This window comes from Trachurus trachurus (genome assembly GCF_905171665.1).
Source record: "Trachurus trachurus genome assembly, chromosome: 17".
In the NCBI taxonomy this organism is placed as follows: Eukaryota; Metazoa; Chordata; class Actinopteri; order Carangiformes; family Carangidae; genus Trachurus; species Trachurus trachurus.
In genome coordinates this window covers 26,872,814-26,884,043 of record NC_139900.1, presented here as the reverse complement: position 1 = coordinate 26,884,043, position 11,230 = coordinate 26,872,814, and the positions used below count along the sequence as shown (strand labels likewise).

Here is an 11,230-nt window from a genome sequence, read left to right as displayed (position 1 = left end):
CCAAGCAGACACTAAATGTTAATCCAAAAACCCTTGGAGCGTATTGTTACTCCCATGGTTTGTGGTAAAAAAAATTTAAAAAAAAAATAAAAATTAATCCGAGAGCGCCACCTAGTGTTCAAGTTGGGAAAATGCTTCAAAGATGCTCAGTATAGTGATAAAATACATTGCTGCACCTGCATGTCTGTCCAGTCACATCACCCGCAGTTTTGGACCAGATGATCTCCACAATAGTATCTCACTGGAGAGCTCTTTCCAATAAAGTCACATTAGACTTCAATTAGGCTAATAGATAAATAATGCACTTTGGTTGCAGCAGAGTTTGTTATTGAAGTCATCTAGTTGGCTACATTAACTATTTGCATGCCTAACCCTTTTATTATTATTATTTCAACTTGGATCCAGCAGGTCTGACTGGAGAGCCATCAGTGGTGGGCTGTTGTGTGTCCTGCTGTTTTACAGATTGATGCACTGGCTCTTGGCTTTCTGCTCCAGGAAGGTCTGATGGGCTCGGTGTGGACCACCCCTCACTGCGGTGCAGTAGTGAAGGATAAATATATCCCCCCTCCTCCTCCTCCTCTTCCTCCCCCCCTCCACCACCTCCACCCCACCCCCTCCTCCTCCTTTCGTTGAGTCCGCAACATCCTGACTGGCCGAGGCTGGGGATCGCAGGCAGCGGCAGCGGCAAGCCCCCTCAAGACGGATGAATTAGAAAAACCTGCTGTAGCCTAACCACCGACACCCCCTTTTTTTCTTTTTTCTTTTTCTTTTATCTATTGTCTGTATTGAAGAGTCGGGCTGTAAACGCTGCTGCCTTGTTCTTGAGAGTGTGAAGCGCATACCAGGTTAGTAAAAAACAAAAAAACAAGTCTATTTTTTGCGCATAGGGTTAAATAGGCTATAAGAGTTGTCATAAGAATCGATGCGGAGGGGGGGCTGTGTGCTTTCAGCTCTGTGTGCATGGAGCAGTGGATTTGTATGCAGGACGCTTTGCTGGGGTGCTCAGCCATGGATGGTTACGTCTTGGCAAGGAAAAGACTTGATTGTCCAACTCCTTTAACTTCAACTAGAGTGCGCGACATGAGCCTGACACACACAGACTCTCACACACGCACACACATACGCATGCACACTCATCTAGGCACAAGTGCGTTACTCTTCAGAAAGTACCCTGTCTGTTTGTTTTCCTACTCCGGTGCACCATTCTTGGTCATCCCGGGCAGTGCTAATTATTCTGTGAAGTGAGTCCCCAGCGCCTCTCAGATCACATAGCACTGCAGCTGCCCCGCTGTACAGCAGACCAACTGCAAGAGCTATAATAGGAAGGAGAGGTAGGGTTGCGCAGCTGACGATGCTGATTCCGAGGAGCCAGAGCTCTGCAGTCCTATTTAAGTCACCGGCCTGTCGATCTTTAAGGATTATTAGTGAAATGTCTTCTCGTTTAAACAGCTTGGTCTGTGTCTGACATGAGGAACATGCTTTAAAAGATGTGCTGACACAAGGAACACTCATTTATAACCTAATGCTTTTCTGTTGTTGTTTTGCTGCTGTTTCAAATAAGGGAATTAATGGCTAATGGTTTTCCACTGGACAATAATGTAGTTAATCATAGTGAAGGGAATTGTGATATGAATGATACTGATGACTGAAGTGAACAACCTTCACAAGTGAATATAAGCTCATGTGTCCTATGTTCTGATTAACCACATTTTAATGAACCACACAGTATTCATAAAACAAGATTGCTACCTTACAGGTTTTCTGACTGAGGCCTCAGGCCTACTCAAACTGACACAGCAGTTGCTTTCAGAATAAACATTGACAAACGCTGACACCCAATAACCTTTGATGGATTCTTTGATCATGTTTTGACCTGTTCTATAACCAGCTTTTGACTTATCTATTTTAATATGTTTGCCTTCAGTCCAGTCTAATATTGTGTGGCTGATTGCTTTTCAACCCGTTAGGCTCCCTGTGTACAGATTCACCATGGGGATCAAGGCTGCCCTCCCCAGATATGAGCTGTATCTCTACACAGCTGTACTCGCCGTGGCCTTGATATGGGCAGGCAGTTGGATATTTGAAGCTTCAAGTGGTGAGTGTGTGACCTGTCAAGAGATGTGTCTGTGTAACTCAAAAAATCAGTAACACAACATAGGACCTTTGCTGAAGTTCACCAAAATCTGTGTATTTTTTCACAGCTGTTCCAGAGTTGTGCCAACTTTATGAATAACAAACACCACAGTTTTAATCCAGTATTACAATTCATGTTTGAAAATGTGAATTTATTATTAAAGCTGCATTAAAAATAAGATCCCCTAAGATAACATTGCTCCAGTTCACCTGAAGGTGGAGGAACTAGAACCGAGTCCAATCAGCAGATTGAAAGACACGGCTCTCCCCTGAGGAACTCCTGCGAGTTCCTATTAATATGAAGACAATTTTAAGATGGTCCAGTTAGTTTCTAATTATTTTCCTGATGGAGATATTTCAGTTTAATCAGTTACACTGAGCCACAGAATCCCCAAAACCTTTTATCTCGAAATAATGCCAAATACTTGCATGTATTCAGACTCTAAAATGCTAAAACTAGCCTCCTCACACACCAGTCTGAATGGACTCAGTGTAATCTGGTGAATGGTACAGTCTGCCACAGTCACACTGGCCATTCATGATTTTGTCCTGATTTTTTTTTATTCTCTGTGTCTTGAAGTGGTCATTTATGGCAGCTCCATCTGTGCCATTCACAATGCACAGGTCTGCATGCTACAGTAGCACTGTATACTGGCAATAGAAGTCTGGCCGTGTTCCCAGATGTAAGAGGCTTTCCCCAACTGACCCTCACATTTCGATATCCTTTTTCATGGCCATTAGTGTAATCAGGCAAAGCCGGCAGAGCTGCCCCGGGGGCGCGTGCCAGTCACACTTGTTTCTGTGTACTGAATGTCTCGACAGCATTGCTGTGATTCTGATTATTATCATGCTTATTATTCCTCTTATTGTCATTTAAATAATTTCTGTGTCAGGGTTTCGTTCAGGTTATGCAGTGACTTAATCTCCTACAACCAGATTATGACTGTGCGGGTGAGGATGTCAGATTCAAAAATAGAAAGCTTCGCAATGAGGGCATTATGTAAGATTTGATATTTCAAATGTACTCTGTGTGTTCTCACACCTTAAATTCACTATGAATAATCCAACAGTTACACGGAAGCTGTCCAAATTTGAATCATATAGGACACTATCTCTGTTAGATCATTGAAAAATGTTCAGTGTACACATCTATCGCAAACACAAAGATGAGCTAAAGTCTGGATTGACACCTTAATGCCGTATTTAACATTAAACAATTGCAATTTCTTACACATTATATTCTGGTTGTCCTTTATTTTTCTTATTTATTCAGAGAATGTAAACAGAAAGGCCTTCAAAGAAAGTGTGAAACCAGGATGGCATTATTTTGGAAGGAAAATGGTAAGTACAATCCTCAAACGTATCACACTATTTTCTAAAACTGGATTAACTGGTGCAAAATGTCAAAACAGAGAGTCTGCGATGTGTTAGTAATGCAGCTTCCTTTTCTGCAGGATGTTGCAGACTTTGAATGGATGATGTGGTTCTCTACATTCCGCAATCATATCCTTTTTGCTCTCACCGGTCACGTGATTTTTGCCAAGATATTCACGCTCGTAGCTCCAAAGGTGCGTGCATGTGTGTGCTGCAGACAGAGAGAGTGTGGATGTCTATACGATAGCACTGTATGCTGACTTTGCACAGGTATAATTGCACGTCTCTCCTATATATATGTGCGTATGTGTTTGTATGTACGCATTTGCACATATGAAAGCCTAATGCCAGATTTCATTTGATATGTGCTACAACACATAAAACTCAAAGTTGTGAAGAGTGTGCCCAAGTATCTCAGGTCAGGTTAATGCAATGCAATCCTATCCTATTCTATTCTACTAAACAAAATTATTTTTGGATTGACTCGATGCATGAGCACGAGCTGCATCTGTTGGACTGTGATGGTGTATGTTTAGTATCCTCATGAATTTTTACTGTTAATATTTTTGACATATTTAAAACAGTTCAATGTGTTTTAAACATGTTTTCTGTCTTGTTTCATGCTTACACACTGAAGATTGGTATAGATGGATGTAAGGTAACATTGATAATCTTGTGAATTTCGTAACATTTGTCTTGTGTTTCATTTAAGCCATTAATGTATGGACAGCTTTTTCCGACTGCAATTTAATATCCATTGTTGCTGATACGGCAGTGTCATTGAACTAACACCTGTTTTCCTGTGCGTTGCATTAAACAATGAATTGTGAAAATCTCTTGTTACTGCATCACACTGATGTTGGCCCCCCCTCTTTACCCACAGCACAGATCCTTGATCTTTGGTGTGTACGGTGGTTTGGCAGTCCTGGTGACGATGGGCTGGACCTTCACGGCTTTGGTTGTGTCTCACTGCATCATACTCTACAGTGTTGCTCTAATCAAGAGGAAATCGATGTGCTTTGCAGCTGGCCTCACCACACTGGCCTCCATCAAGCTGGAACCTTATAACTCCTGGCAGGTGAGTGGGTGGCTCCGGGTTAGAGAGAGTAATGGAGTAATTATTTTACTGACCAGAGAATGTTTTTTAAAATCAATTGATAGTTCTCTGACATCTAACTGGGTAACTTTTACCCAGTTAGATGTCAGAGAACTAAAGTGATGGGATTTAATTCCCTGAATTTTGATTTGCACTTTCTGTGTGTAGAAAATTATTAAGAGATTCTATGATTAAATCTTTGGAAATGTTTCATTAAAGAGCTTAAGACACACATAATGTGGACTCAATTTCCATAGTAAAATACAATACAACAGAGTATTATGTAAGAAAGATTTAAATAAGTATCATGATACTGTAAATACTATAAAATATAACAACAATATTAATAGTTTAAATAGTAATATCATTTCATTGTATGGTGAATATTGTAATTCAATATATTAGGATGCTAAATGTGTTCCTTATGATCTCTACTATCCCTAGTGTATGGAATGATAATAATAATAATAATAATATATATCTGTGAATAAGGCAGATGTGTATTGATGTTATATAATTTTTGTCTCAATCAAGTCCAGTCTGAGGTACATGTATTGTTGACCATATACAGAAAAACGATTTTCCATGTTCAGAATAAGTTTGACTCCTCCTTTAGGAAACTTTGGTGACCGGCTCCTTCGACCTGCAAGACATCCTGTTCTATGGAGGCTGCGGCTTCAGCATTATGCGCTGTATGAGCTTTGCCTTAGAGAACTGTGAAAAGAAAGACGGCAACTACGCATTCTCTGACCTGCTGAAATACAACTTCTACCTCCCCTTCTTCTTCTTTGGACCTATTATGACATTTGACCAGTTTCACGCACAGGTGAGGATTTTACGACTGAAGGACAGATAGGTAAAAGTGAAACATGAGCAGATTTAACAGTAGTTATATGGCCACTGCTCATGATTGAACGCTGTGAGATAGCAGATGAAGGCTCATGTAACACCCACACGCTGTGTCTTTTCAGGACAGCTGATGCAAATATGCAAGATGCTGATGCGTTTATGTAACTCCATTAGAAAGTTATGGGTGGGGAATAAAAGCAATAATTCTGTCTCTCTGCATTTGAATATAAAAATGTCCTACTCCTACGTCTACTAAAATAATGTGGCCTAGTTTCCCATTTTGATTCATTTGAACCTGGTTAAGTATTACTATTATTGTTACTGCTCTTGTTAATACACACATGTTGCATTTTGCATAAGTCAATTACAAGCAAATATCATCAACCATACATACTTTAATGGTCCCAAAATTTTACAAGACAAAGATGGTTTGTTCACAAACTAAAAGTTTTTTATTCCACAGGCGAACAACACACAGCTGACCCGCAAAGAGAGGGCACTGTGGAACATCACCACCAAGGCTTTGTTGCACCTGGGAGTTATTCTGGTGGTGGACGTCTTCTTCCACTATCTCTACATCCTGACAATCCCCAGTGACATGAAGCTGGTCACCAAGCTGTCTGACTGGAGTCTGGGTGGGTGATGTGTGATACTAATGGGTCAGCTATAGATGGCAGCCATGTTGGTATTTTTTGAATACCGATAGTTGGTAATTCTATATTATTTTGTAAGAAAGAAAGAAAGAAAGAAAAATGAAATATTACTGTATAAACTTGAATTGTTTTCAGTGTATAAATGAATGTAAAAGGCAACAGGACTGTGGCACATACATTGATGTATTGGCAAATTGGCCCATTGCCATAATCCTATAGTTTTAGGAGTAGGTTCGTTACCTTTAATTGTCAGTGCAAGCTATTTTAGAACGGCGGAGCAGAGCCGTGAGCTGCTCAGAGCTACGCTACGGAGGCTAATGGGTTTTCTTGGTTTCCCTTATCAAACTCAACAAATACACAATCCAACAACTCCAAAACGCTCTTGTGGACAAGTTGTGACCTGCACATTCACCACGCTATGAGATAATAACGGAACATTACAAGACAGAGTTGTTTTTGAGGCAAATGCAGAGACTGCTTGCCAAAAAACTGCCTCCGACGGGAATGCGGTTTTGCATGAATTTACCATGAAAATGACTCCATCTCATAACGTTCCGTTATTATCTCATAGCGTGGTGAATGTGCATGTCACAACTTGTCCACCAGAGCGTTTTGGAGTTGTTGGATTGTGTATTTGATGAGTTTGATGAGGGAAACCAGGAAATCCGATGAGCCTCCGTAGCGTAGCTCTGAGCAGCTCACGGCTCTGCTCCATCATTCTAAAAATAGCTTGCACTGACAATTAAAGGTAACAAACCTACTCCTAAAACTATAGGGATTATGGCAATTTGCCAAAATGTTGAACTATCCCTTTAAGTTGGGGTTAGCTTCTCTATTAGGTACCTAGATGTAAATAGATAGATAAATAGATAAAATTGCAAGGACAATACAACTTCATACTCATGTAGTCGTGGTCAGTATTGCTATTACTATTGGCTGACATCCTATATTTATTGAAGGGCTAATAATCTACAGTAATTGTCCAAGTGTGATGATCTTTACATGAAAATGTACCACTTATAGAATTTACCATCAGTTTACCTTAAGCTACACTAAAGCTCATCTGTTTCATTGTGTTCCTTTGCTCTGCAGGTGGCCTGGCTTATTCTAACCTGGTGTATGACTGGGTGAAAGCAGCCGTGATGTTTGGTGTCATCAACACGGTGGCAACACTGGACCACCTGGACCCTCCTCAACCCCCCAAGTGTATCACCATGCTCTACGTCTTCGCTGAGACGTACGTGTGACCTGCAGTAGTTGTGTGCAGTCTTTGTATGGTTGACCGTGGTAGATCTTGACAAAAAGAAGAGAAAAGAAAAAGAAAAGATTGACATGGAACATTTCTCTCTTTTTCAGGCACTTTGACAGAGGCATCAACGACTGGCTGTGCAAGTGAGTGTTTGAATTTAGATTCATGGGTTTGAATGACAGAGCCCATTGTATAAAAGGTGATTGTGATTCTTCATTGTATTTCATGTGAATTGTAATATCACAGGTATGTTTATGACTACATTGGTGGGGATCATGACAAAATCTTCAAGGAACTCCTAGCAACCATATGCACCTTTGTCATCACCACCCTGTGGCTGGGCCCATGTGAACTGGTTTACATCTGGTCCTTCTTCAACTGCTTCGGCCTCAACTTTGAGCTCTGGGTGGCCAAGTTATTCTCCTTTCCACCATTTTCCACCATCGAGGTGAGGAAAATAACAACATTGAATCATTTCCAAAAAGATAGATGCATGAGGTAGATTTCTTTGTACATCAGATCCCTGAATGTATTCCTCTGTCCTCTGTTTCCAGGGTGTCATGGGTGAAGCTATGTCGCGCAGGATCCGTGGTGTGTTCAATGCTGCCAACTTCTGGGCCATCGTCCTCTACAATGTGCTTGCACTCAACAGTTTGGAGTTTGCCAAACTTGTGGGCAGGAGGCTGATTTTCAAAGGTAGGAAACAAGGAAACAGGGTATATTACATAAAAATCAAACTGAGGCTTTCCTGTCTGCTCCGGTTCAAGTGAGAACAACACAGACAGACATCAAAGGCAGCAGAATCTCAAGAGGCGCCATCCTCCAGAGATCACATAACTTTAGCGTCTTCTTTGTTGCTTCCTTTCCAACAGAAGGAAAGGATCTTAACAGCCCATGCATTGGGAATCAGAGTGGTTATTCACAGGATTATCTGCAGTTGAACATCTATTCACAGCACAGCACAAAGACAGCTGCATTCCTTTACAGTCGTACCTTTCAGTTCTCATTTCTTCTTATTCCTCCTCTGCACTTCTTCAGTCTGTTTTCTTTTTCTTCTCTTATCCTCCAGGTTTCCCTCTGTCCACCCTCTCTGTCTTATTTGTGACCTACTGTGGTGTGCAGCTGGTGAAGGAGAGGGAGCGACAACAAGCTCTGCTGGATGATCCCGAGCCGGTGAAGCCGGTCGATGGCGGCAAAGAGAAAGCAGAATAAACAGAGAGAAAAACACAGAGTTTCACAGACTTCATGGTCAGCTGCCCCCTCACATTCTTCCATCCTTGGCCTCACGAACTGTAACTGAACCAGACTGTAACAGCCAGTCAGCACCTGCATTGTTCAGAAGCTGTGTTTTTTTTTTTTTTTGTTTGCTTTTGTCAGAAACGAACTGTGAAATATCCTCAAGTGCACTTGCTGTAGATAATCGCCACATCCTCTGGCACAAACCCACCGATGGTGCATTTTGTATCTGTATTTTATCTGAACACAAGATTGTTTAGCAAGTTAAAGGCCTGAAAAGTACATATTTTATGACACTATAGTATACACAAGAACATACAGTATTGTTAAGGAAAGACTACTGTGCTCTGTGGAGTTGTCTCCTATGTTCATTTGTGATTTCTCTCAAATTTGGATATTTTTCTTTTTTTTCTGAATTCATTGTCAACATGATTATTGTTAGTCAGACACTAACAACACTGAGAGTGTTAAAAACTTGAAGATTGAAAGTTTGAGGTCAGGGTGCCACAAATAAAGTGCAATGATAATCCAAGGGTGCTGTGGAGATCCTCCACGTTGCTTGCAGCTGATTGTAAAGTGCATTTGCTCAACTGTCCAATACACAACTCAGGATGTGTAGGATAGTCTACTTTAATGTTTACTGAGAATGTATTCAATCTCTTACAGTGTTGAAAAAGTGAATGTAGTTCAGCTACGACATTGTACATCAGTGTCGTCCACAGGAGATAACAGAAGGCGTGATATTTACAGGATACCTGTCATCCCCCTCTCTCACACACAATCCAGATCCTCACTTCACTACGACAGGCTACATGCCTGGGAGGGAAAATAGGTCAGTCTTATCCGGCCTGTCACCGAAACCTGCTGTGTGTCTTCAGTGCAGCAGATAGTTGGGAATAAGTTTATGCAGATTGTAAGGCCTTTTCTCTCTGAAAGGTTTTTATTCAAAAGTGTTCAATTCAAAAACTTTGACATGAAATAAAGATTTGTTTTTAATCCAGAAGTGACGTATGAGTGCTTTTTGCGATTATATGTGGAAAGACTTGAAACCGCCAGTGTATGGTTGTTTGCTTTGATGTCTAAGCAGGTCTCAAATAAAACCATCAACAGTGTTATTTAATTTAAAGAAATGCAAAACTATTTGTTACTCAATAAATTTGGAATTATTATGACGTATAACGTCATCTTTCTTCACAAAATGGTGATCAGTGACTACAAACAATACACATACATTTTCATTACTGTATCAAATAATAGGATAAAATAAAAGCCCTACAATTACTTACTCCGCCACTCTTTATGACAAGTAATCAGTTGGGCGTTTACTTTAATTTTAGATGACAGGGGGGGAAAAGTCTCCCTGTTCCTCTTTAGAAACCCCCCACCCCACCTCCTCCACACACACACAAACACACACACACACACACACACACACACACACACTTTTGTAGCACACGCACCTATCCTTTTCAGCCACTAGATGGCAGTGATTCTCTATCTCTAAAGCTCAGAGCAACTGGTTGTTCTGCAAGATGCTTTTTGTGTTAGCAATATTTCTTGCACATTTGTTACCTTTAAATTTTATTTTTAATTTTTAAATTTTCAATTGGGCTGCCATTAAAGGTAGTGTTTGAGTTGTGTTTAACTAGTGTTGTATCTTATTCTGCTAGAATTTATTTTTTATTTTTTTTGGATGTAAGAGAGTCCCTGCATTCAGCTGAATAGAAAACGATAATTACTGTTCATTTAATATTAGGAACTTGTGTCAACTGATCTGATGTATGTACTGTGTGTGACTATATTAATAGTGTATAGTTACAGTTTAAGTTAAGTACTATGTATATTAATGTGTGTATGTCCATAAAAATATAAAAATATGTAAGACAATGTTTATGTAGCCTACCTTATAGTTACTATGGCATTTCTCAAGATGATGCTTAATGTTATTTTGGTAACACTTTATTTGACGCCTACAGTATGTCTATAATGCATTATAACCATACTTAAAATGAGTTACAATGCAGTTATAGCACTGTATAACTATACTATACACACTATAAAGCATTTTATCTTGACTTATAAGGTCAGGTATTATAATATGTTATGATTGTTAGTAACTCGCTGATAATGCATTATAAATATAGTTAGAATGTGTTATAATTGGCTTATAAACGTGTATAACTATCATTATAAACATTCATAAATTATCATAAGGCTTTGTAACAATAAGAATGACACATTATAGAGCATTTTATAATGGATCATAAGGTCAAGTATTATAATAGAGCTATAAGGCTCTATAATGTGTTATGCTTATTGTTATAAAGCCTTATGATAATTTAAGAGTGTTTATAATTATAGTTATACACGTTTATAAGCCAATTATAACACATTATAACTATATTTATAATGCATTATCGATGTGGGCATTGTCAGCCAGTTACTAACAATTATAACGTATTATAATACCTGACCTTATAAGTCATGATAAAATGCTTTATAGTGTGTTATGATTATTGTTATAAAGCATTATGATTATTTATGAGTGTTTATAACTATAGTTATACAGTGCTATAACTGCATTATAACTCATTATAAGTATGGTTATAATACGTTATAGAGATAGGCGTCAAATAAAGT

The 11,230-nt window shown here is 39.4% G+C and overlaps 1 protein-coding gene across 2 annotated transcripts; it reads left to right on the top strand.

Moving 5' to 3' along the window:
• Window positions 1-635: 635 nt before the first annotated feature.
• On the top strand, window positions 636-9,582 carry hhatla (hedgehog acyltransferase like, a). 2 transcript variants are annotated; one of them, XM_083992234.1, is made up of 13 exons: window positions 636-845; window positions 1,968-2,095; window positions 3,407-3,474; window positions 3,588-3,701; window positions 4,145-4,165; window positions 4,391-4,585; window positions 5,220-5,429; window positions 5,916-6,087; window positions 7,198-7,342; window positions 7,462-7,497; window positions 7,601-7,802; window positions 7,909-8,050; window positions 8,424-9,582. In XM_083992234.1, the coding sequence occupies exons 2-13, from the start codon at window positions 1,990-1,992 to the stop codon at window positions 8,564-8,566; spliced, it is 1,554 nt and encodes a 517-aa protein (XP_083848360.1). In that variant the 5' UTR covers window positions 636-845; window positions 1,968-1,989; the 3' UTR covers window positions 8,567-9,582. The 2 variants fall into 2 exon arrangements, with proteins under 2 accessions (XP_083848360.1, XP_083848361.1); XM_083992235.1 differs by lacking the exon at window positions 4,145-4,165.
• Window positions 9,583-11,230: the final 1,648 nt, after the last annotated feature.

Bases quoted from the DNA above. Each gene is read 5' to 3' on its own strand.
- hhatla (XM_083992234.1), top strand. From the start codon at position 1,990: ATGGGGATCAAGGCTGCCCTCCCCAGATATGAGCTGTATCTCTACACA. The intron at 2,096-3,406 runs GTGAGTGTGTGA...TTATTTATTCAG, and splicing joins GATATTTGAAGCTTCAAGTG to AGAATGTAAACAGAAAGGCC. The intron at 4,586-5,219 runs GTGAGTGGGTGG...CTCCTCCTTTAG, and splicing joins AACCTTATAACTCCTGGCAG to GAAACTTTGGTGACCGGCTC.